Consider the following 26,204-nt stretch of genomic DNA (forward strand, 5'->3'; position numbering starts at 1 on the left):
GGATGCTACAGAGATGGTGAACACATGGTGAGTTTAGAAGGTTCAGTTTCACAGCGGTACTGTTTCAGAGCCAGTTTGGAAAAAAAGAGCGTGTGTTCCTAACTTAAGTTGGCTTATGTTTAACCCTGTTTTAACATATGGAAACATGTTAACTAAGGTGTTTCTGCCAATTCACTATATGTGAAACTTTTTCTCTGACTGTAGCCTACATGCCGTAAAATCTAAACTGTCTTTTTGAACAGACAGTGAGTTGACAGTGAAAAACATTACTGTCATGTATATGAGGAAGATTTAATTATAATATTAATAAAAAATAAATACAATTACTTCCACGACTACAGTGTTGCACTGCCCCCAAGTGTCCAGAGGGTGGTGCACTTTGAGTTGATAATGGATTACTCCCTTGCTCCAAACCGGTAGTGGGTCTGTATTATGCTTTTCAAAAGATACAGTTGCAACTAATACTTTACCTATTCAAAATCGTTATTAATCTAACTTATGCATCAGGCTTTATGAAATCTTTAACCACGGCAGGACGAGGTCCTGGGACTGCAACACAGGCAACCACAGGACATCGCCTATAGATTAGGACTGTACATGCAGTTCACCGTAGGATATATATGTAAAAAAAAAAAAGATCAGATATTAAGACACAAACATTTAAACTGTGTACTCGTTTTTAGCAAGGTGCAAAGCAGCAACAGTGAAGTGGGAGGGCTTAAATTTGTGCTAAAGTTGCGCAGTGTGACTGATGCTTGCAACTCTTGTTATGACTGCAAGGTCCTGTTTCAGTCACTGGCGTCAGACAGACGCACGACACCAAGTCCAAACCTTTTCACCTTCTCCCGAACGACGTAAATATTGATTGGAAACACGAGGCATTAGCCAGCAACTTTGGGAGTTTTAATTTGAAAGTGCTTCACGGGACTTAAAGAGATCCTCGTCGTGCCACTTTGAGGGTCCGACGGATTTTTTCGCATTTACCCTGACCGAGAGATAAAACTTTTCCTCTGTTATTTTCAGTGATTTGTAAAAGAGACCCCCGGGTGAAATAGATTTGTTACAGTAGCGCTTGATTAAGTGGACGCAGCGTTATTTGATACAGTTTAAATATTTGTTGCAACTTCGACTTTTTCCTCTTTTCTTTGAATGCGTTGCAAATATGATGATGTCACCGACGCCACTTTTTCCTGAAGTTATGGCGGAGCACAACTTCACTAACTTCTGTTGGTAAGTTTGTACAGGCTACACGCACCCGACGTTTGGTGGACACCTTGGATTCACTTTGAAATGCCATTTACGACTACGAAACCGCTTCTCCATTAAAACTCACGACCGGGAAAGTGCATTGTCCGAACAAGTGAAATTTGAATGGAGGCTGAGCAGCGCTGTGCACTGAAGTTTAACGATCCAGTTCGCCTGTGAGGGGCCTACAGGCAACTTCACAGTTGTGACTGGACTTAGCAGGCCTTCATAAAAACTCACGTAGCTGCTAATGTCTTTTGTGGTTGTGCAAATAATAGCACTCGTTTCACTAGTGGCAGTGTTGTTTTAGTTTTAGTAAGAAGTATTAAGGTACTGGGACTCCGAGCCTCCCCACTAAACTCTCCTAATTCATGCTAACCTGGTGACATTGATATCACCGACATTTCTCACTTTGGAAATTTCAGTCGACTCGCAAAAAACTCTCATGTGAATTCAACCCCTCTGGTTTGTAAAGTGTTGGGCTCCGTAGACTGAGATGTGGAGCAAATGACCGGGAGTAAAGTCGGAAAAACTGCAGGCTTCACAGTCGTCGTATTGATACTGTTCCATGTTCATGCCAGTCCTTTATGATGCTTAACCTGACTCCAACCATAACCTAGCTTAACACATCTGAACACGGAGGTGGAGGGGACACCACACATATCTATCTGCTGTAGTGTGTATTGAAAACTGCAGGCAAATGACAATTGCTATTTTAAGAATTACATGCATTTTTCTTTCATGAGGGTCTGTGTGTGTGTGTGTGTGTGTGTGTGTGTGTGTGTGTGTGTGTGTGATCATCAACTGTGTGTTGAATGTAGCCTGGCCACTATTAGTTGTCAGTTGTTTGGATACACAGGAGGAAGACTGTTGTCTATGCTGTAAATGAAATGACTGATTTGTGTGTTGGCCTGAGATCCTCTCTGACTGAGTGTGTAAGTGTGTCTGCATTGCTCTGCAGCTCCCTCTTAAATGGAAAAGAAAGTTGCACCCCAGTAGAAGTCACTTTTGTGTCAATATTTCTCACCTGTGCTATTCTGGGCACATGAGACAACTAAACCGCTCACGGTGTACTATATGTTCTATTTACTTTTCTTGTCACACTGCTGAAAGGCTTGCTGCTCACATACTCAAGTGGCCCTAATTGCGCCATCATCCAGGACATCTGCGTCGGTGAGATGACGTTTGTAGATTCTGTCAAACGAGTTCTTGATGCCATGCCCAAATATACCTTTTGTTTAGCTTTTCTTTTCTTTTTTTTTCACCTGCTGTGAAAACGCCGTGCTGTTCATTGTAGCGGACATGCACTCAAGTCACCACAAACAGCTGCTGTCTCACTGGAACAAAAACGACAAACTTTATGAAACTACTTTTCAAAACTACAGGGTGTTTGATACTCCAGGGACAGATGTCAAAGTACCAATTGAAACACTTACTTTATATACAGTAACATGTAAAGGATTTCGTGTGGAAGAGTGGGTGAAATTCCTTTTCATGATATTGAAGTAAATTACATTATTTTTCAATTGCAGGGTATTTTTTGCACTTCGTGCGTGCATTTCACCAATATCAGACCTAATGTAATATTGATAAAGAAGTCATTTGGGGATATCAGCTTGTGAGCTTTCAAACAGACTCATTACTGACGTATGTACGTGACGTATTATGTTTTTTTCAGACCACTGAGAGTACTATTTACTAATGGAGCACCTCCAGGGAGCGTGGAAGACTCTGAGCAACGGCTTCGGAATGAAGGACCCTGCGTTTGAGGGCCCATGTCTTTCACCAACCATGGTCCAGGGCTTTCCCTGCCAGCGTCGCTCCTCAGATGACAGCAAGATGCCTGACTCCAAGACTAGCAGCACTATCCGTGTCTACCTCCCAAACCAGCAACGCACTGTGGTGAGTTTGTTTCCACTGCAGGTGGGTTGATGGCGAAATGCCTGGTAGAGTTTCCCAACCCTGTATTCCAAGAGTTCCAATAAGTCTTTAAAAATATTGGTTTGGTACACCATTTTCCTAAAGGCTTGTGGGACTGCTTACGTGTTATTGCATGCAAAAGGGAAATCTTGTTTAATTTTGTCCCACAGGTAAACGTGCGACCAGGTATGACACTGCACAACTGTCTGATTAAAGCATTAAAGGTTCGAGGTCTGCAGCCTCAGTGCTGTGCTGTCTTCAAGCTGCATCCAGGACAGAGGAGGTGAGCTCAGTACTGTTGTTTCAAAAGTAGGAAAATAAGATCAGAGTTTGTGAAGAACACAGTCCAACCTGCTGCAGTTATTGTGCCTGCTTTCATGTTAATCTTCAATTTTTGTATCAGTAAAAAGTCAAGAATGGATTGGAATACCGACTCCACCACACTGATCGGGGAAGAGCTGCTGGTGGAGGTTTTGGATCATGTTCCCTTGACGACACATAATTTTGTGAGTACCCGAAGCACTTTCAGGACATAAATCCTGAGCAAATGTAACACAACCAAAAGAAAAGGCAAGTCACTGCTAAATAAATGAATGCACACTTCTTCTTGTCATTTTCAGGTTCGGAAAACATATCTGAAGCTTGCCTTCTGTGATATTTGCCAGAAGTTTTTGTTGAACGGTTTCCGTTGCCAAACATGCGGTTACAAATTCCATGAGCATTGCAGCACCAAAGTGCCCACAATGTGTGTGGACTGGAGCAATATCAGACAACTCCTGTAAGTGCTTTCACTTTGAAATAAGAGCATAATGTCCAAAAAAAAGGCCACCAGTAACTTGTCAATACATTTTTATAATAAAACTTTACATTGCAGACATACTTACCACTCTAAACTGATTCTTTGGATAGAAATTCAAATTGAATTAGATTTGAAGTAGTGCATTAGAAATTATGTTAAGAAAAAGAGGAAAGGCAGGCTCTAGTGATCATAGGTCTCCGAATGAGGTATTAGCCTGTGTGTATAGCTTTGCATATTAGTACTAAAAATAGAGGCAAATTAATGTTGTTTTGCATGCAGAATGTAGGACTGACAGTAATCAAAGATCTGATCATTGATAAGCCCTTTTAGCTGACCATTCTAAGCTTGGCATAGTAATCTGTTATTTGAGTAAGCACTTGGACTTTTCCACACACTGTACGGCACAAGCGATTCACTCTCTCTTTGTCTCTGTCTTTAGTCTGTGTCCAACACCAGGTGAAGGCAGTGCCCCATCGCTGCCACCACTGACATCCAGGCGAATGAGAGAATCCTTAACACGGTTTCCAAGGTGAGGCAATGTTTATATCCTCAATCTGTCCAGGCCATAGCTTCCTATTGCTTTTATTATGTGAAATTAGTTCACATAAGAGATAAATCCCTCACAATCAGCTGCAAGTGAAGCATACAAAAATGTAATCCATGTTGTTTTTGCTACTGTTGCTGTTTGAAGCCGAGACTTTTGTCAAGAGTGACGTCCAAGTAATAGATGCTGTCACCCCAGTAATGCTTGCATGGATCTTGGTAGGACTAAATATGTAGTTTAAAAATAGCCACCTGATCAAAACACAGCTCATTTCTAGTAAGATATTCAAATTGCCTGTTATTTATCATGCTTTTCTGCAACACAGTCATGGTTCTCATTTCTAAAGAGTCTTAATCTTAATTGAATAAAATCCTGTTTTTAATGGCGTTCTCAGCTTAATGGGGGCTTACCAGTCCAAGGCCTGATGTAACGAGAGGCGTGAAAAGAGCCTGTTGTTTCAGGAGCACTTAAAATGGTTAAAAAGCACTCTGAGCTGCCAAATTAGCACTCACAAAGTATCAAGTTGTTCCATGCAGAGCGATCTCAAATACTCTTTTGAAACATGGTTGTGTATTGCCAAAAGGGGGATTGTTCTCCATGAGTGCATTCCTTGTGATCTCTGTTTACATATGTCATTCAGCTGGAGTTCCTCTATACCCATTTTACCAGCAGCTACAATATGGTACCAGTCATATATATGTATATGTATGTATATATGTATTATATGTAGTATGTGTTTTGTTGGTTTTGCTCGTGTGGTAGGAGTTTTTCACCAACAGTCGACAGTTCAATGTAGAAAGTGACAGACATGAAGCATGAAAGCCACTCCACCACCATCTTACCCACAGCAGCCCTGTTTTAGAAGTCACAGACTTCAGTGTTTGTTTTTCTGCTATATCTGCATATATATGTCATTTAGACAAATGGTAGCTGCTCAATCTTAATGTGTGATCTGTGTTCGCCCTCGCAGCTCAGCCCACCGGTATTCCACCCCTCATGCCTTCAACTACTCCACAGCCTACCCACCCACAGGTGGTGGTCTCTCTCAGAGGCAGCGCTCCACTTCTACACCTAACGTTCACATGGTTAGCACTACCCTGCCTGTAGACAGCAGCATGATTGAGGTAACTACACACCATATGGGCCTCTGAGACACTCCTATAGGTTAGGGCTGGCACTCCTAAAATATCTCTTGTCTGACTGATGTTGCCCTCTGACATATATCTCAGACATTTCAACTATTTCTGTCTGCCTTTTTTATAACATTTACCTTATCTTATTTACTTTATAACACACCTAGGCTGAGCCTTTTATCTGTAACTCCCCTGATGGCATCTTATTTTTGCTTATTTTTTAATGTGACTTCCCCCTATTCATTTCTAGTTTCTGCTTTTTTTACTGCCAACATTCTTTTGCATAATCAACTCATCGGTTTTGCATGCTTTGTAGAATATTTCCCCTATTTGTCCAGGTAGAAACCTGAGCATCACTCCTGTCATTGTTCCTTCTTCACTTTCCTTTACTGTGTCCCTGTCCCTCTTGTCCTCACTGGCCTGTTGTATTGTACCCTGTTGGGGAGTAGCTAGACTGGCTGAATACCTCCCCCAGCTCTTGGTGCCGTAGATTCTGGCTGAAGAGGAAAGTAGGTATTGTGCACTTCTCCCAGTCTTTTGTTGAGGCCTCATCTGAGAATCCAGAAAAGGTTAGAAAGCAGAGTGTCTGTGTGCAGTCTAAAATGTCATGAATTGCAAACAGGCTATCTGAGCTCAGATCTTGTAGTTGTATCATGTAGTTTTGTTTGAACAAGCTAACAGAAATGTGTCTGTTTGTTTTTTTTTGTCTCTCTAGGATGCAATGCGTAATCACGACTCAGGTAAGTACCTGCTCTGCATTTCACTTGCTTTATTGCTTTTTTTATCTTATGGCTAAATAACAACTCTTGTCTTCAACCTCACTGAGTTTCAGCTTTGAATACAGAATTAAAAAAAAAAAAAAAAAAGCATAGAAAATATAGAGGTGTTAAGCTTCAAACTTCCTTTTGTGAAATAGCTGTCTTTCCACTTCCCTTTTCTCATTGCTTGTCATCACATCATTTAAAATTGAGGTCTACTTACATTTAATAGTTTTTAACTAAGGTAAGCAGTAGAGGGTAATAATGAATGATTACATTCTGCTAATTTGTATTTGAAAGTACAATTAATAATCACTAACTAAACACACTGAACTACCATTGTGTTGTGCTTTTCATAGTCTTAGAAAAAATGTCCCAGATAAAAAGAATGACCTGAGTACTTTTATTTTCATTTTGCTATTTGACACACTTTATAGTTCTCTGCATATAAATCCTTGTATGTTGTTTAGGTAATAATTGTGGCCACAATCTTCCACCTTTTTTATAATTCTTTTTTCTTTATAACTCCCTGAAGCTGGGAGTTCCCCGAATCAGAGCCCTACAGGCTGGTCCCAGTCCCAATCCAAAGCCCCTGCACCTGCCCAGCGAGAAAGGGCCCCGTCCTTCAATGCTCAGGAGAAAAATAAAATAGTAAGTTCCATAACTTGTGTTGCATTTTGGGTTTACAGTGAATGCATTCAGACACATTAGTGCAATCTGTGAGAGTGTGCTGCATTATGGATATGTGCTTTTGTTCAGTTTGTGTATCTCGCATCATTTTGATTCCTGTTCATCCAGAGGCCTCGGGACAAGCGGGACTCTAGTTACTACTGGGAGATCGAGGCCAGCGAGGTGTACCTCCACTCTCGCATTGGTTCAGGCTCCTTTGGAACTGTATATAAAGGAAAATGGCATGGTAGGAATGCATTTTAGATGTAGCAGGACACCTTCACCTGTAACTCTTAACAATTTGACATATTCATTCTACACATTACACTTTAAAATAACACACAAAATGTTTGGAGAATGATAATTGAGTAAGTGGCTAAGTACAGTATTTCTGTTCTAGGTGATGTAGCAGTGAAGATTTTAAAGGTGACTGACCCCACCCCAGAGCAGTTCCAGGCGTTCAGAAATGAGGTGGCTGTTCTGAGGTAAGATATGCAGGGTAGCGTGAATACAGTGTTTGAGCTGGCCAACAGCTGTTTTGACAGTTGCAAACAGTTTCATTTTAGTTACATCATCTTTATCTCATATTTTTATCTTTGTTTTGGTGATTTCCTTTTCCTCCTTGCCTCTCTTGCAGGAAAACACGACATGTCAACATCCTGTTGTTCATGGGCTACATGACGAAGGACAACCTGGCCATTGTGACCCAGTGGTGTGAGGGCAGCAGCCTCTACAAACATATTCATGTGCTGGAGACAAACTTCAAGATGATCCAGCTCATAGACATCGCCAGGCAGACGGCTCAGGGCATGGAGTAAGGCATAGCAAACAACATTAATCCAGAGGAAAATAAACAAGGAGGAAAAAAACAATCTAATTTCTGTTATCATTTTCAGCTATCTGCATGCAAAGAACATCATTCATCGTGACATGAAGTCCAACAGTATCCTTTTTAAGCTGCAGATAAAAGCATTAAACATACTTGAAATGTGGTTTTAGTAGAAAATTCCTTGATAGTGGTGTAGACATCTTCTTGCATGAGGGGCTAACGGTGAAAATTGGGGATTTTGGTCTTGCAACAGTTAAGGCCAGGTGGAGTGGCTCCCACCAGGTAGAGCAGCCCTCTGGATCCATTCTCTGGATGGTCAGTAACACCACTTTAGTTTCACTACAGCATTAAAATAACTATATTGAGACATTTTGTGATTTATTAGACATAATAAACAGACAAATAAAGACAATTTAAAATTTCCTTCCTTCAGCGTCAATGTTTTTCCTGCATGTCCATAGGCTCCTGAAGTTATCCGGATGCAGGATAATAATCCCTACAGCTTCCAGTCTGATGTCTATTCCTATGGAATTGTTCTCTTTGAGCTCATGACGGGAGAGCTCCCATACTCCCAGATAGCAAATAGAGATCAGGTAAAGTTTTCACATCATGCTGTATGTTGTGTGACAGTAGTCTAATGCTGGGTTCTGCAGAACATGCAAATATTATTAAGATGAGAGCGTTTTGTCCTCTGGGCTCTCGGTAGTGGTTTACTAAAATATTCTAAAGCCTTACAAGTTTGGCTACCTTGTTAGATTTGCTCAAGTTAAGTCGAGCTGTAAGCTGTGGTCCCTGCCTGGGTCCCAGTGTCAGGCAGCAAGACACTAGGTTGCTGTCTGAAGGGGGTTGTGGAGCTGGCCTAAGGCCCACCATGGAACAGAGGCGGGCACCCTGGAGCCACTGACCTAATTTTAGACCTCGTAACACAACCCTGTACGTGTGTGAGAAAAGGGGTGCATGGGTTTGCATATATCTGTGGCTGTGGTTTTTCGTCCTCCCAAAGGCCATAAGACCTGGTCTGGATCGTGCCTGGCTCTGTGTCCATTTCACTTTACTGTGTCTGAATTCAGTTCAGGCTAAAGTTGCTGTGCAGAGTGTGTCCATAAATACTGTTATGATCCATTGTTGTGCTTCTATTCTCCTTGATACTGTAGAATGACTTTGCACTCAGCTGACCTGGCAAGAACCTAGAGTACTGGTATTATCCTTTATCTCTGCAGCATCATGCAATCCTGCTCTTTACAATAGCTCCAGTGTTTCAGATGCCTACCTTAAACTCACTGGTCATATTTATAAAGAGTCTCTGAAACAGACTGCTGATTTAGCACTGGTCAAAGGTGATTGGTGTTTCACACACTCACTCTCCTCTCTCCCTGTCAGATTATATTCATGGTGGGAAGAGGCTATTTGTCCCCAGATCTCAGCAAGCTCTATAAGAACTGCCCAAAGGCCATGAAAAGGTTGGTTGCTGACTGCATCAAGAAATCCAAGGACGAGAGGCCACTCTTCCCGCAGGTGAGCTACTCTTTTGGTAAATGCAGACATCATGCATCAATCATCATTGTTTGTCTAATATTTATTTTATTTTTCTTTTATGTATTTTATTTTAGATTTTGTCCTCAATTGAACTTCTCCAGCATGCCCTCCCTAAGATAAACCGCAGTGCCTCAGAGCCGTCCCTGCACAGAGCCTCTCACACCGAGGATATCAATGCCTGTACCCTGACCTCCACCAGACTGCTTGTTTTCTAGAGGCTCAGACAGCACTGCCCCTCCTCCTCACCCTCCTCACCCTTCTCACCTGTGAGAAATAGTCCAAAATGCCCAGCACACCGACATTCTCTACACATAGATCCCAATATAGACCTAAACGCACATGCATATATGAACCTATGCTAATGAATAAATTATGCAAGGGAAAGAGGAGAGATCGACTATGGAAGGGAGTGAGTGATGATGGATTGCAGTGGGATGCACATATGCAGAGGTTGGCAAAAGATACACTGAGGTGGTGCCTTGCTTGTCACTTGTGGTATTAAGAAGTATGCAAGGCCTCTGTGCTGGCAATGCATTCAGTAAAGTTTGTAAATAGATGCCCCTACACCATCTACTTAAGTGATAAATGGACACTGAAGGAAGCTGAGGAGGAAGACATCTCTCTTGATTTGGGTTCTGTGATGTGAAGTACAACCTTCTATCTTGCCCGCCTGGTTTCTGATGAAGAGGACCTTTTAAAGCTTACCTGCCAACTAAGATCCTGCACAACTTCACCTCTTCTCTTCTTGTTATTACAAACAAAGCAGTGGGATGTAGTCCATTTAGTTGCACAGTAGTTAGTGATTTTTGCATTGTCTTAAATGATAATGGAGTAGATATGGGAAATTGTCTATTTTTTTGTTGTTGTCTTTGACTTCCTATTGTCTTTATTTTTGGGTTTTTCTTTCTTTTTTTTTTTTTTTTTTTTTTTTGAAGGAATTGTAGTCTGTCAGGCAGCAAGCATACGTGAAGATGGAAAATGTTGAATTTGCACATTTTAGCAAGAGCAATGGTTATGTTTCAACAGTTTACACAGCGGTTTCATAGCTCTGAGTAAACTGATCCATAGAAACACATTCTTATCAGTCCTTACCATGGGTTGGTTATCATGAGCTGGACATTTGGCAGTGGTCTTAAATATTTAAAATGATTTGGAAACTAATTTGTATGTCTCTTTTATCATGTCTCTTTCCAGAGTTTAAACGTTTTATTGTGAACTTGAGAAAGTTGTCTATTCGATATTTTAATAAAATTAAGTTAAATTTGTCAAAACGTGATATGGGATGAAAATACATTTATCAGCTAACATACAGCATACAAAAAACTGTGTACACACCTGGTCAGTATCAGTAAACTGTTAAAACCATGTTCATTTTAATAGTTTTATTTATTTTCTTAGCAAACAAGAATGCTTGACTAAACTACAAGGATTTTTGATGGCAGACTTGATCCTCTTGGGCTTGGATAACACCAGTCACCCACAAGTCTGTCCAGAGATGTTCTGCCGTTCTTCACTGCTTCTTTTAGCTGGAGGGATTGTGTTGTTCTACCTACACCTTTAAAATACCCCAGATGTTGTTTTCAGCTGGATTTAAGTTAGGGCACATCATTGGGCAGGTCATAGTTTTAATTTTAAAACTCTAGTCTGTCCTTTGCAGTGTGGGTGAGATCATTGTCACATCTGCCAAGCGTCTCAACACTGGGAGTCATCTTTTCTTTCAGTATTTGGGCTTACACAAACATACAGGGTGCTCATCCGTTTTTCAGTGCAAGGTTTTGTAAATAGCAAGTTGTGTTTGGTGTTATCTTTTGAGGACAGCTGCTGTGCCTTCTGTTATTACTGTTACGGCTCTCATGTACTTCTCAACCACTGTCGTAAGCTGAAACTATGCTTTGCATTGTTGTTCTTCTTACCCTCTCCTGTTTTTATGAAACTTCACAGTCTGGTTTCTCATTTGTTTAGGTAATTCTTAACATGTGGAACCATGTTATTTAAAAAAATGCATACATACATACAATTAGCATTACCTGGAAACCGCAGGCCTAATCACTTTGTAGCATTAAGGCAACAACATAGTCTAATGTGTTTGTTTTTACTTTATATTAAATACCCTACACTTCAATTTTGACAATTATTTAAAAGGGTGAATTCAGTTATGATGCAGATCAGTTGAGCATTTTAAAATGCAACACTGGAAGCAGGTCAGGTGGACAGTTGACATCAGATTACATCGCTTCTCTTCTTGTTCACCAGTAAAATCCCACACATGTGCAAGACTTTGAGGCGGGGTGTAATGTTTGCTGTAGCAGTGGCAACTTGGTGTAACCTCACAGGGGATCCAGTCCAGACACGCCACCAGGGGATTCCACCATTGGCTGATGCCACTGCACACTACATAGCCACTGGCAAGCTCAGTGGAACAACAGTCAGTCAGCAAGGGAGGGACAAGTGGTGGAAAGAGAGAGCAGAGTTATATTCTGTTTTAGTGTAAACACCCAACGTGTAGTTCCTGCTCGGGTGAGCCGCATGAATTGGTTCAGTCAGAAGTGTAAATTTATAGTAAATGTGGGCAATACTTGCTCTAAATATAAGAGAATAGCTGTTTATTTTTTAATGTATGGCTGTTTGCACTGAGCCTGAGGCAAGAAACATGATGGAAGCTTTTAGTTGCTTTATCTCATTTGGATCACGTCTCCAAAAGCTCCATTACAGGGTAAAACGGGCCTGGTGTCATTAAAAGTGGAGCAACACAATAAGAGAAAAGCCATCGCCTGACCGCCGCTCATCTATTTTTATTCCAGTTTTGCTATATGTATTTATCCGTTCTATTTCTGCAGCCTGACAAACCACACTAGCTGGCCAAAATGAAATCAGTGGAGCCCAAACATCCTGCTCCCCTGGCCGACAACATCTCCATCTAGTGGGTGCGTAATGATCAGTGATGGGGAAAAGGAATTCAGATGTGTTACGTGTTATGTGTTGGAGTAAAAGTAAATTCTGACATTTATTATTATTAGATTGTGTTAATATTTGTATCCAAAATGTAGATGGAAATATACAAGTAAAGAATAACAATCCTACTACACTGAAGAGGACCACACAAATCATTCAAGAATATTTTTCACTTCATAAACTAATACAATTTGACAAACACAGCTGATTATAAATATGCTTATAAAAACCTATAATCAATTAAAAAACGGTCTGCCACTTGCTTCTCTGTTACGGCATCCATCAGTTTAACATCCATATAAACGTTAGTTTGTGATTATGATGTGATTTACGATCACAGCTTAATGCACCATGCTGTAAATTCTGCAATGATCGGAAAGCACACAGCTCAGGAGGCCGATTACGTAACCAGAATAGCACAGATACTGAGTGTAGGGCTCTTGTGTCTCCACTTTACCACCAGATGGCAACAAGGAATCCTGTGTGAGGAGTCCACAGTTAAGTGCCATTGAAACCGGTGATGTTGACAGTGTTTATACCAAAACTGAAATTCATGATAAGTAGATGAACAGAAGAATCATTATTGTCATGATTGGAATAACTCGAAAAACAAAACAAACAAAACAGGAAAGAAACTTTGGCCTCAGTTTATTCTGGTCAATTTCAAACCAACAAATCATGCAATGTAATGCAATGTAATATAATATTATTCTAAATTCTAAATAATAATCAGGTGCATTACATAACATCTAAAGATTCCCATGTTGATCATCTGTCACCTTTACATTCTCCTTCGATATAACGACATCTCTTCCGCTGCATTCCTCAGCAGATGGACAGTGCAACGTGCCCCCACAGGACACAAGTTGTTCATGTTGTGCAGCAGCTTGGCAGACAGCTGGGAGGAGTCTAGACGGAAGCTCCTCAGCTGGAGCTTCGGGGCACACAGTGCCACTCCTCTGGGTTCTTCGGTGGCTTTTTTCTATCACCAGGCCAGGTCAGTGTGGGCTCGTTATGAGCGGTAAAACATCACTACCACCTGGAAGCCTGACAAACACATAATGTTGAGCATATTTTATCTGTGGGAGATGTTTGCTGATATTTGTTGAAGCAAACAGTGTGAATCTGCTTTATGAATCATGAGCATTTCTTAGACAAATAACAGATGTGATATGTGTGCGATGTGCTGTCATCCAGCTCCACTGTATTTGAGCTGCTTCTACCGTGACACAGAAAGGCATCTGCAGACATGTTAGTTACTCATGGGTCAACTGTAAGCAGAAAGCGTGCCACATCAGCTGTTGGCAGTAGAAATACTCAGATTATATGTTTAGTTGATTTAAATGGGCCTGTGGAGTGTTTTAATGTTTGAAAGTGTATAATCTGTTCCATTGTGCACGTGTATGCTGATGACTAAGAAGAAAGCTGTTTTCAGACACCTTTACATGGATGCAAGAGTGTCATTGTTTCTAGAGGTGTTGATTCAATCGTATGTTTTACAATTGAAGATGGTCATCTATGTAAATAGTAAGGACAAAAAAATGAGACACCTTTAAAAACTGATGCAGTCCGGTGCAACTTCACCATCAACTAATAACACATAATTCATTAAATAACAATGAGACAGCTGTGCTGCAGGGCTGAGCTTTGGGTTTACATTCTTTGCAGGAGATTTGAAGGTCAACTTTAGAGCAGGCCTTTGTTAAAGCAATCCCTGGGGATCCACTGGGAGCCCTAACTTCAGAGAGATAACGTGATATTCAGGAACTTTGGCTATGGAAACAGAATAATAAATAAAAGGCTGTTGGATGTGTGCATTTATATGTAATTTAACATCTTCTCATGTCTAATAGGTAGAATACACGATTACATATAGTATCAGGAAGACAGAAACCACAAAGTTAACGATATCACAATATAAATATCTCTTCATGCATTGGAAATTATGCTGTGTGTGTGATCAGCAGTAACAGTTTGGCCTCCCCACTTCATTGTGTAATGAATGAAATCTGTAATCCCACTGACCATTAGTGTTTCCTGAAGATAAAATGTCGCCAACAAGCTGATAGATATGAAGACGGAGACCAAAAGTATATTGCAAAGGAAGCTTTATTGCCAGTGACACAGGAGAAATATCCAGAATGGAATTTTTTTTTCTTTCACATATTGTAGTCTGATCTTGATTTAAACAGTCCTACACCAGTTTGAAAAGTACATATATTTAGTTACCATTGCCCTTTATAGTTACAGTCCTGTAGGTCTGAAGACATAGTAGATTTTACCTCAACACAATGGCCAAATAAACACATCCAATTATAACTTATCAAAGATACAATCACAATCACTGAACCAAGGCTTAGCCATGCAGCTCTAACACACTGCGGTATCTCTGCTGTATGTTCTTCCCTTGGAAATCAATGTCATGGCATATTTCCTAGTAAACAGAACAACACATTCATAAAGCCTCAGGCATGGCTTTTACAAGGATACGTTCACAGATACAATGTTGCTTTATACAACTTGGAAAAGAACTGCACACTGAACTTGTTGAACATATTTTGTACTAGAGTTACAGACAAAGTGTTGGGAAATGGTACAGATTTCTTTTTACAGTTGGTTTGGTTGATATTTAGCTGCTTCACCATTCAGGGTAGTAGATACTGTATATGAATTGGCCTCCACTAAAGTCACTGGACAAAAATCAAGTGATTGTGATGCTTGAGTAAGAAGGTTTTAAATTAATACAATGTATGGATGTGACTATAGCTTTTTTAATGAACTCGATGGAAGAAATTATTGAGTAAAAAAACAAATATTTGTATTGCACTTTCCATGAGCTTACAGGAAGAGTGTGATGAGAGTGAACGTGCTGAATGTTTGAATGGCAGTAGTCCGGACAAAAGTCCACACTGAATCTCAGAGCACTGAACACTGTTGTCATAGCAACATCCCCATAATAACCAATATCCAGCTTGATATCTGACACTCTCACTGCAAATCATACATTATACATTGTATTATTATCAGCCGTAATGTCTGCCTTCACACAACTGAATGCAAAAACAACTATTTGAATACAGCACCAGTTCACTGGCATACGATTTACGACAGGCGACTTGAAAACATAACTACTGTCTAGAAGCTGTGTTCTCTGATGAAATTGCACACTCCGTGTGACACGCTAACGGCCCCCTTGCTTATATTTACACCGTGGTTTACTCGAGTGCAAAGGCTGTTATTGAAAACAAATCATTTATTCTTTGGTTCAAAATTATAGAAATATATTTAAGTTGTGTGTGCAGACACTTTTAAAACATCTTATATAATTAACCCTTTAATAAATATTAGACTATTCTCATTTATTATACTTTTTGAATTCTACAGATTTCCTAAATAATCTCTTTTCTTGTGACACTGTGGATGAAAAAATGAACCTTAACAAAAGGTAGCATACTGCATGTCTCTGTTGTATGTATATGCAGGAAAGTCCACTCACTGTGTTAATGCGCGTTTGGTTATGAATACATATATCCTGCAGAACCTTTATAATAATATGGATCTCTTCTGACACATTCACAATGCATGAATCACAAAGAACACAGCTCAGATAGAACAAGGATGTTACATGAACATCCCACTTGGTCGGACATTTATAACTGACTTGCACCTGCCTTTGTTATCAATCATGCAAAACCAAAATAAATATCTATTAGTATAAATATGAAAATAAACACCACTACAACCATACACACCCACATACTGTATACGTATTGAGATATACACGAACTTCAAACTGCACGATAGTCCACAGTTTGAACAATATCTAAAGGTACACAATAGAAAACAGAAATGGGAAAGGGGCAAATGAACGATTCATAGCTTGGTCAAACAGGTAGCACAGAGCAGCACTGAACTCAGTGTAGGCACAATTTGCTTTTTACATCATCAATGACGATCCCAAAGAAAAAGCACAACTACTGAAACGTAGGTGACCTATACAAGCACACAAATCAACAGGTCAACAAGTAGACAGTACATTTTGACACTGCATAGAGTTAAAAACACAGTCCAGGCCAGTCCTCAGCTGTACTGCGCTCATATCACTAAGATCTGATTCTAGCTTTCAGCATCCACACACACACGCCTGCGCTTGAAATTCAGCTAAGGTACTGTACGTCACTGTCATCTGGACTCTGAGACTTCACCCCATCTCCTGGGAGACTCAGTTGGCCTGGACTGGTTTTGGACCCACTGCAACGCCATTACAGTCGAGAATGTACTGCAGACAACCTTGAGGGGGGCGCCCAGCACCATTCTTAGTGGGTTCACTCACAATCTCCCCCTTCTGGCCAGCTCCCTAAAAAGACAAAAAAAAAAAAAAAAGATGTCGTCTCCTGTCTCTTTTCTGAGAATGTGTTGGTCCTGTGCCTTTGTGTTACTATACCTGGGATGGCTGTATGGTGGTAGGTCTCTGGGGAGCATTAGCTTCTTTCTCTGCAGACAGGTTCATTTTGGCCAGCACCATGTCAGCAATAAGCTGCCTGTCCTCAGCCTGGTGCTCCCCTACCAAGAGCATGGAAGAACCCACCACCTGTGCCACAGGGTGGAGGGATTCAACAGAAACAGAGGATGTCGACACCATTAAGTAGTCTTTTATATATTCACAAATATTTTAAGTTATCATTCAAACCCGACAATTCGATACTCCTACCTCTGTGATGTAATCTCTGCCATCTTTCCCATGGATGGCTTTGACTGCACAAATATCCAGACCCCCGAAAATCTCTGAGCATGTGTCAACCCACAGCTTGTACCTAGACAAAACAATGAGCACTCAAAACCAGTGGAAGCATTAAAAGACACTACAATCTGATTATGGTTTCCAATAAAACACAGCAGGTTAGCACACCAATAGCAGCTTGCTAATGAATCCTGGTGTGTTGTTTAGTATATTGATTGCATTGTGGCATTGGCATTCTTATTGAACATTTACCTGTCAGTCATGGCCACCTGTTCAAGCATAGCTGATCCTGTGTTGGTCTTCCAGTTACCAGATATAGATGTTCTCCTTAAGTGTGTAAAGCACACAGATTTGAAAAAGTTCCATTTCTCATTCACTTACAGAGTTTGGAGTTACAATGGTGCCATCATACATACATGTAGGCTTTGTAGTCTGTACCGATCTTCTGGATTCGGATGTCGTACTTGGAGTCGATAAGAGGTTCTGTGGTGGTGTATGTCTGGGTGAGAGCCACAACACTGGCTATGTCCTGGAACTTACTGTGATTGTCCACCTTCACCTGTACACAAAAACATTAGATGTGAGGCATCTGGCACTACCTTCCTTCTTGTCTTGTAGACAACATGATGAATATAATTATATTATGAAGATAGAGAAATATACAATGCATTCTTTCAAAAATCATCTCTATACCTTTCCAATACCGGAGTGGGCGTGTCCAATCTTCACAACAACAGGGAAGGTTGGCATGCTTACCTAAAATCACAAAGCATGATGTGTGTTATTGCTAAATATCTGCTCTCTAGCTTTGTCCTGCAGCCATAAACTTGCAGGAGGTCATCCTGCTTTTGCAATTTGTCAAATGCAAATTCTGAAATTCTGTGGACAGACTGGATTCTCACCATCTCCTTGTAGTTTGGGTAAAAGGTTTGCTCAATCAAGGGGAACTTCTCAGCACCCAGCTTCCTGTGGGTGTTAATGAGTTGGGCAAACTAGGGACAGAAAAAGTAAATAAATCATATATGTGGTAATGTATAAATGTAAATCCCCTGATAAAATATAGTAAACTACTCCTGGCAGACTGCTAAGTGCCTACCGCCCAAGGTTTGTCACATAGGTTGTAGATTGACTCGAGGGAGTTAATGCTGGGGACACCGCCGTACTGAAGACCAATGATCAGGTTGCGAAAATCTTCATTCTGGGTCATGCTGAAGGCATGCTGGCGAATGAGGACAAAGTCTGGCTTAAATGACCTAGAAAACAAAATAACAGCATAGATGTGACAAAAAAAATTTGGCCGCAACAACGAGAAGCTGTGGCAAAAGCTGAGAGTAAGCTTCAGGCAGTCTGTGCTGTAGGTGGATTACACAACATCGCTATTGATCAAAACAGTGAGCTGTAACGTGCATAGATAGCCTTTGGCTTTGAAAGATAAAGCTTCCTTTCCATCTTCTTGTGTGTTGGTGTGTCTGTGCGTGTGAGTCTCACCTAATAACCTTGGTGCCATTTCTCCACACCTGCATGTTAACATTGCAGGTCCCGTTGGCGTGAGCCATGACGTTGATCTCACTGAACTCAGCCTGAGGAGTTGTGATTAGAGAAGCATATGAGGATAGAGTCCTTAAACGACTCTATTGGTTTCATGCAAGTATTTTAAAGGGATATCACTTCCTTGGTGAAACTTACCTGCTCCACTTTGATGTCATAATCCCCATGTACTTTCTTTCCTCTGAATAATTTTGCCCTGGTTTAAACAGAAACAGAGAATAAGCGCTAATAATTATGTACAACCTATAATATACATTACTGTTCAACATATGCCACTTGTTTGGTGGCATGAAAAGCACAAATCCTTCCTTTCATGCTCTTCCACCTGCTGATACACAGTCTTTCTAGCACTTCTTTGCATCTTTGGTTTAATCTGGCAAAGAGGATAGAGAAAACATCGCACACTGTATAATTTTACAGCTTTCCACAGCATTTCCTACTGCCTGGTCCACTAACCACCCAGCGGGGTTAATAAAAGATGATGCAGTGAGGTAACATTCATCTTTAACACACCAGATTCACAATTTCAGAAAATGGCTTCATCTTCCTTGGTTTGTGATTCAGCACTTTTAAAAACAGAGAGCATCTGGATTTTCTTCTTTTTTTTTTTTGTCTTTTTTCTGTATTACAGCTGAAGAGGAAATGTGTTTCCCCCTGAGATATAAGATCTGCATTTCCATACTGACATGCAGTATCTATAAAGTGTTCATAACCAACTAAGCCACACAGTAAGTGCCAGTGGAAGCAGTGTGTTTAATTTATTTGCAGTGTTTTCCTACACTGATGAGTAGGGTCTGGACCTCATATGCTTTGACAGTAGAAACTACTTAGGGCATCTCCAATAAAACAATACTAACGGTGCTCCCCCTCTAAGCTCTTCCCCTTTCTATTTCCTCGAGTTGCCATGGAGGAAGTTTCCATTCTGGTTTCTATTTCCACAGTTCAAGTTCACACGTACACTAACAACCATCTACTGCAGTGCAATATTATGACAACATTATGAAACCTTTGTTCAAATGGAGTTTGTAGATTGTCCATGTTTTAGTATGGCAGTACTGATGATATTTTGCCAACATGTTTTGGACTTCTCACTTCCTCTTAGTTTATATCACCCAGCTGTCACATATCCTGCACTCCCTTCCTATTCAGCGAAGACGTAAGTTGAATAATTCATTCTCAATCTAATTAGAGCATGGGTATCTATTTGGCTGTGGAGGAAAACAAGAATTAAAATATGAATCACTGCTCCAATATCTGGGAGGATGAAAAGCCTACTCTGTACTGTGCTGAATGCATTGCCGATACACGTTATATATGAGAGATGACAGTGTTTCCAAAACATGACAACAGGAAACATACAAGATGAAAATGACAAGCCTCTGATTTCATTTCATCAGGATGCTGAACGCACAGAGTGTAGCGTTATACTGTATGACTGATCTATGCTTTATCAGTGTATTGAGTGCAGGTCAGCTCAGAATAGAAGCCACACATTCAAAGAATACCTCATCATACAGTACATTTAACTAATCATTCAATACATTACATTAAGATAAATACGTTTTTTGCTGTCACCTCATGGTAAGATGAGATGAAAACCAAGGACATTACAGTTCTACATTAGCAAAGCTTCTGTTCTGCCTTTTTGCGGATCTGAGAGTAACTAAACCAATACAATGAAAAACGAAGCACTGTCTTTGATAGTTGAAGGCTGCTACGTATGTGAAAGCTATTACCAAATTACATTATGCTGTGAACGAATTTGTTATTCAGATGATTCATCCGAGAGCTCGGTGAGCGGGAGCCTTTGTTGAATTTTAATGTCTCGTCACTTAGCCTGCTCAGCATTCACTCTCACATGTTGGTAATGTCTGAATGAGGTTAAGCTCACAGAACTGTTCTGTTTCTGACCCCAATTAAAACAGTGCCCTGTTTTTGTTTTGTTTTTTTGTAATTTTAAACAATGACTCACAAAAAAAAAAGAAATCTTATCATTTCTACTTCAAACTGAGCTACATTAGAGAAGGCATAAAGAAGCAGCTAAGCCATTAGTTTCATAAGTAAGACAGTGTACCATTTGCTCCTCCTGTCATAAGAGCAATTTATAGCATTTCTGGAACAAACCAAATCTTTCCGGATGATTGGCAGCCTCATCTAACAAGTAGAAAATATTGGCGGAATGACAGAAAAGCCTCTCTCTCTATTGACACGATCTTATCAGAACACATTTCATCCAACACGTTTAGCTGCTCTGCTTAACGCAACCTGTTACACAGTCCAGTCCTCTTCATCACTAATTAAAAAATTCATTTTGCATTTGGAAGCCGTCTTGAAATTTGACATTTTGACTTGTACCAAGCTCTCGCCAAGTGCATGTTTTTGCAGGTTTTGCAGAATGCAAGCAATGGTAAAGTAAGCATTTTGTCTCCCTATATCATAAAGATTCCACTTTTCATTTACTGCACAAGGAATATCATGTAACTAAGTATATAAACAGTACAATGAGGTGAGTCTGAGTGGTGCCATGGATGTACAACAATACCGTATTTTACACAAAATCCCTCATGTAAAGAGCAAGACTGAAATAAAGATAGCATATACTTAATATAACTCATCTGTGATTGGACTAGGTTGATCTGATAAATAGAAGCCGATGGCTGACTCTTTGGTCTGATGCATTTAGTCTAGAAGGACGCTTCTTGATTTTATTCTCCGTCTGGGGGGGGCCACAAGGTCTCATCACTCTGGTTTTCATTTTTGGCAGCAGGTCTCAAAACAGCCTGTCATGCTTTGAAAAACAGCACATAATCAAGCCCTCTGGCTCGAGGTGTGTTAAACCTGAAAGAAAGAAAAGCTTTTGCCTTCTTTGCTTTCTTATAGCTTGCCACCAGCTACTGTACATTTTGTTTTCATTCTGGCTGCTGTCGACGTATCTTTGCTTTTCTGCTGATGCGTTATTCGTTTCCTTATTTTCTTGTACAAATGGTGCCATTTTGAAACAGCAGTATTATAACTGTAGTCAGCTACAAGCAGCACAACACTGTAAATGTGAATGAAGTAGAAAACCAAGACTGATTTGCACTGCTGTGGTGACTTATAACCACTAAATTAAAGGAACCATAAAGCAACCAAAACAAACCAAACACAGTGAACAAACAGTATACAACTCCCATCTCAGCGATACTGAGTAGCCATGAAAAATAGATGCAGCACTCAAACAGAGAAAGCCTTTTGAATTAAGTAAATTAGCTCATCTGCCAATTGGAAGTGTCGTAGACATACAGTGCAGAGCAAGGAACTATTAAGAACAACAGTAGTCTGTGGGGATCATGAAGTAACCTACAGAATAAACTGCATTACACAACAGAAATAATGTAGGACAAGGAAATGATGCTGTATTTTTATCAAATGCAGAAGAACTGCTTCATATCAGAACTTGTTAAGTAGAGACAGCGAAAAAACATGATGAAGTGTGAAACATTATCTTACTCCCATTCCAGCCTACTCATCACTCTTCATTGCAGTGACTTTTGATAAATGACATGGTTTTATTTAAACTTTTAATGTATTATATTGCGTTCCTCTGCCAGAACTGCAGATCAGTGTCACTTTACTGGCACATGACATGGTAATCCTTATTCCTGAACAAGAGACTTTCTTTTCACCCCTAACAACTGTGGAACGATTGAACGCACGAGGTTCGCATCTATCTTGCTAATGGGTCTGATCTTGTTAACATTGATTAAGGTTGTATTTATATAACATAACATATGCACACATAAACAGGATAAAAAGGATACTATAAGCTGATCCTCGTATTTGTCTGATTCGTTTTGGGAGAAATTACTAGAGTAGATTCAGTTACATTCACTGACACATGTATATTCATCTGGATGGTAATTAGCAAGGACCATACAAACTATAAAAAAGGATGCAATGGAAATCAAACAGATGAGCTGGACAGATGTGCGGGGTATCCACTGTACTATTGAGCTGCAGAGCTCTAGCACACATTGGTGTGGAAAATATGTCAGCTGTGTAAACAAGTGCAATTGGTGTGCTAACAGAATTGCCACATTCATTACTATTTGACAAGATATGAGTCTGCATTCTCGTTTTTAACTACTTACACACTAGACTGACAAAGATGCTTGTTTTAAGCCACCTCTGAGTAAGATCTCCCAGGACCCTGACTGTCAGTGTAATGGCTTAAATGCCTTAATCTAAGCCCACTCTTAGAATTAATGACACAATGATCTTTTCTCCCAGCAGACTAAGAAAAACAGCAATGCAGAAGATTTTTTTCAATTCTTGTTCTCCATTCATTTTCTAACTTGCCTATCGAATGTGCACTGCAATGTGTACTGTTTTTTTAACAATCGAGTAAAGGGAACCTGTTGTTACATTTATGATTATATATGCATGTGCAGAGCATGTCATGTGATCTGCTATCAGTGAGCAGGGGGAAACCCCATTGATAGAGGAGAAGCACGAGAGTATTTAGTCTACCTACAGGGAAATAATGTGCATTTCCCATTTCTACAAAAACTGTGGAGCATCCATTTGAAGAATGGTAAAATGCCACATTACATGATTATACTATAATAATAATAATAATAATAATAATAATTGAAGTTAATTCCCAACATTTTATACAGGCAAATCAATCTAAGCCTTACTTTCAATTGTTTCATTGTGTATAATAAAATAAATTATTCCAGATAACATTTAGTGCAACACAGAGAGAATAGAGGACAATAAAAATCCTCCATCTTGGTGTAATGTCATTACTGCTGAGAATCAATGGGCCGTGTTTGCTTAAGTATTAGCTGCCTCTATGTAATACTGTAACACTGGCACGCTCCACCATCAAACCACAGCAGCAGTGCCCATTCACATCTGCAGGGTGCTTCATACAGATGTTGTTTCAGTGGCACTTTAACCCTTACATAACTACTACATTAAAAGGAAGCATGAGGAGAACTGACATTAATGATTGCGCTAACAAAGAAAATACTGTAAATGATTCGTAATGACTATGTCAAGATATTGTCTCACCACTCCTGTTGGGGTTCATCGATGACCAGGAGAATCTTAAACTTCTTAGGTGTCGTGACTTGGGTCTGCTCCACCAGTCCTGCTGAGGCAGCTGTTTGCTTTACAACGTTGGTGATGGAGCTGAAGAAGCCTGCACCAGTGGACTGAGCTGGCTGGGGCTTCCTCTCTGGAGCTGGGGAAGTGGCTGGAGGTGTAGGCCCAGTTGTAGGAGACTTAGCAGGCGTGGTGGAAGCAGGTGGAGGAGGCTGAGCAGGGTCAGGCCTCTGGAGGTCCGTCATGTAGCCATTGGGCAGATTGGAGATGAAGGTGCTGTCCGACAGACGCCGACGCAGATAATTCATGGTTACAGAGGAGAGAGGAGAAAAGTCAACAAGCACTGGGTGTGGAAAATGATTCTGCAGAGGAGTCCCTGCTCTCAGTGTGCAGCTGATAATGGCTGAGCTCTCTATGCAAACTCCCAACGAATGTATTCCCTCCCAGCTCAGTGGAGCATCCTCAGAGCTCCCCCACACTGGCAGTGACGCTACACTCCCCCTTAGCCAATCCCCTTACTCCGTGCCTTCCTCAGCCACTGCAAATGATGCTCTGACTGTGCCTCTCTTTCCTCCTCTCGTCCCTTCCTCTCTCTCACTCACTGGCGAGTCTATCATCCCTACCCCTCCCCCATTTTTTACTGCCTCACAGGCATCATGCTTTTTTGAACCACAGCATGGAAAATAAAGGGGTTTTCCAGTGTAAGTGCAAAGGGGCGCACTGAGTGCTGCATCGTGACTGCCTTACACCTGCTTCCACTGTCCCTCGTGTCTTCCCAGCTCCGTGTTTGTGCACAGCATTTCTCTGTGTGTAAAATGCAGCCATGAATCTAAAATGGCTGTTAAGCCTGGTGGGCAAGGTTGAATGAGAGGAAAAAACGTCAGCAACGGTCCCCTGAGACACTCAGGCACAAACACACACTGTTTCTCTTAATTGATTTAATTTTCCGACCTAATTTTCCTTATTTCCAGCTAATAGTTGCCAGGATTCATTATTCAAATGAAATCTGCAAGTCATTAGATTAAACAGTTATGAAATCTGGTTACTTGTATAAAAAGGTTGAAACATATTCATACATAAGCTTTAGCCCCATAGTTACATTTAGGATGCATGCTATTGCAATATTCTGAGAAGTCAATACATCAGGTACTCTTGAATTTCTTTAATCCTTTTTAGTGTGGTGCAGCTATGGTGCAAGTTAATGTTTGCTAATTTGTTCAAATCAGTTTTCCATTATTTAACTGCTATTATTTGTAAGCCAGTGTTGCACAGATCTGCACTTATATACAGTATTCACCTGTAGTTTACAGATACATTTTCTGTGTATTTGTGTAAAAAGAAATTAAGAAGGAGCATTTTCCATGTTCTAAAAGGAGAGACTCTGTAATAAAGTCGACTCGATAATAACAATAATCATACACCAATACTTTGCAGTAGCAGAGCTTTACAGATATAGTCACAGTTTTATTGAATCCATAACAGCGACAACTCCAGCTTTAATTATAGCCTGGATGTTTGCACTGTGTTTATGTGTTCACTGCATTTGTCATTCTGTTTCTCCATATTGTAATTTTACTGCCACTGTCTTTATGCACAACATCTGTTGTGTAACTACTGTATTTTTTTTGTTTTGTTTTCCTTTTTAACTTTGGGGAGGTTTTTTTTGTGCAACACAACTGAAGATGCAATAACAGACAGTGTTATGTTGTAAAGACTGTAAAACCTTTTGAGGCTAAATTTGTTATTTAGATTCTGAAATGTATAAATGCTATACATGGTCTATACTATATTCAATATTGTGTACAGTACAGTATGCAAAACACTTTCAAGTGATGATGGGTCACTAGCTTTCTTGATTCAAAAGTAACTTGCCCTCTAATACTTCTTTTTTTTATATAAATTATTATTAGATAATAATAAGAATAATCTGAAATGTTATTAATAGATTGACTTGCTATAAACTGCATCATGACTGTTTCATATACAAGGCTGACACCAGCTGGCAGTGGTGGTGTAGTGGATAACAAATCCACAATACATATTTCTGTATTTCTATCCTTTTAAAGCAAGTCTAGTTTTAAACATTACACGTTTTCAACCTGGGATCCTTCATGTGACAATAAGCTGCTAAGCAGATAATCCTGAAAACACAAACACATGTGAAGTGAAGTGATAGTAACGTGTCACTCGGAGGCAGTCTGGCTCTGATGAACTAAAGGTGAGGAATAAATTGTGTTTCGCTCATTTTACAGTCAGTCACTCAGAGGATTATCCTAATAATTACTCAAACGTCATTTAAAAGTCAAACACATGTTGTACCAACCCAACGTGGAAACGTCGTCCAACTTTTCCTGGTAGAACTAATTAGCTAAAGCGTTTTCATCATCTGCAGTGCTGCGTCGCTCCATGTTACCGACACGTCCCCACAGTGTTTCACGT

The 26,204-nt window shown here is 40.2% G+C and overlaps 2 protein-coding genes across 4 annotated transcripts; one reads left to right on the top strand and one right to left on the bottom strand.

The window, feature by feature from the left end:
- The first annotated feature begins 8 nt into the window (after nt 1–8).
- Nucleotides 9–10,799, top strand: raf1a (Raf-1 proto-oncogene, serine/threonine kinase a). Of its 3 annotated transcripts, XM_026368985.1 has the most exons (18): nt 640–1,230; nt 2,924–3,147; nt 3,336–3,448; nt 3,569–3,671; nt 3,786–3,943; nt 4,404–4,493; nt 5,479–5,632; nt 6,091–6,210; nt 6,357–6,381; nt 6,935–7,050; nt 7,198–7,315; nt 7,469–7,553; nt 7,706–7,882; nt 7,965–8,011; nt 8,094–8,212; nt 8,359–8,490; nt 9,278–9,412; nt 9,508–10,799. In XM_026368985.1, exons 2-18 carry the CDS (start codon nt 2,947–2,949, stop codon nt 9,646–9,648), a joined length of 2,034 nt encoding a protein of 677 aa, XP_026224770.1. In that variant the 5' UTR covers nt 640–1,230; nt 2,924–2,946; the 3' UTR covers nt 9,649–10,799. The 3 variants fall into 3 exon arrangements, with proteins under 3 accessions (XP_026224769.1, XP_026224770.1, XP_026224767.1); XM_026368984.1 differs by lacking the exons at nt 640–1,230; nt 6,091–6,210 and adding an exon at nt 9–27; XM_026368982.1 differs by lacking the exon at nt 6,091–6,210 and having other exon boundaries at nt 657–1,230.
- Nucleotides 10,800–14,476: 3,677 nt separating this feature from the next.
- syn2a (synapsin IIa) lies at nt 14,477–24,257 on the bottom strand. Its single transcript, XM_026367007.1, has 11 exons — nt 23,733–24,257; nt 18,813–18,870; nt 18,615–18,706; nt 18,223–18,379; nt 18,029–18,118; nt 17,820–17,882; nt 17,543–17,685; nt 17,379–17,453; nt 17,097–17,199; nt 16,830–16,976; nt 14,477–16,742 (listed from the first exon to the last, which is right to left on the bottom strand). Exons 1-11 carry the CDS (start codon nt 24,071–24,073, stop codon nt 16,608–16,610), a joined length of 1,404 nt encoding a protein of 467 aa, XP_026222792.1. The 5' UTR covers nt 24,074–24,257; the 3' UTR covers nt 14,477–16,607.
- Nucleotides 24,258–26,204: the final 1,947 nt, after the last annotated feature.

This window comes from Anabas testudineus, chromosome 7, assembly GCF_900324465.2.
Source record: "Anabas testudineus chromosome 7, fAnaTes1.2, whole genome shotgun sequence".
NCBI classification, from domain to species: Eukaryota; Metazoa; Chordata; class Actinopteri; order Anabantiformes; family Anabantidae; genus Anabas; species Anabas testudineus.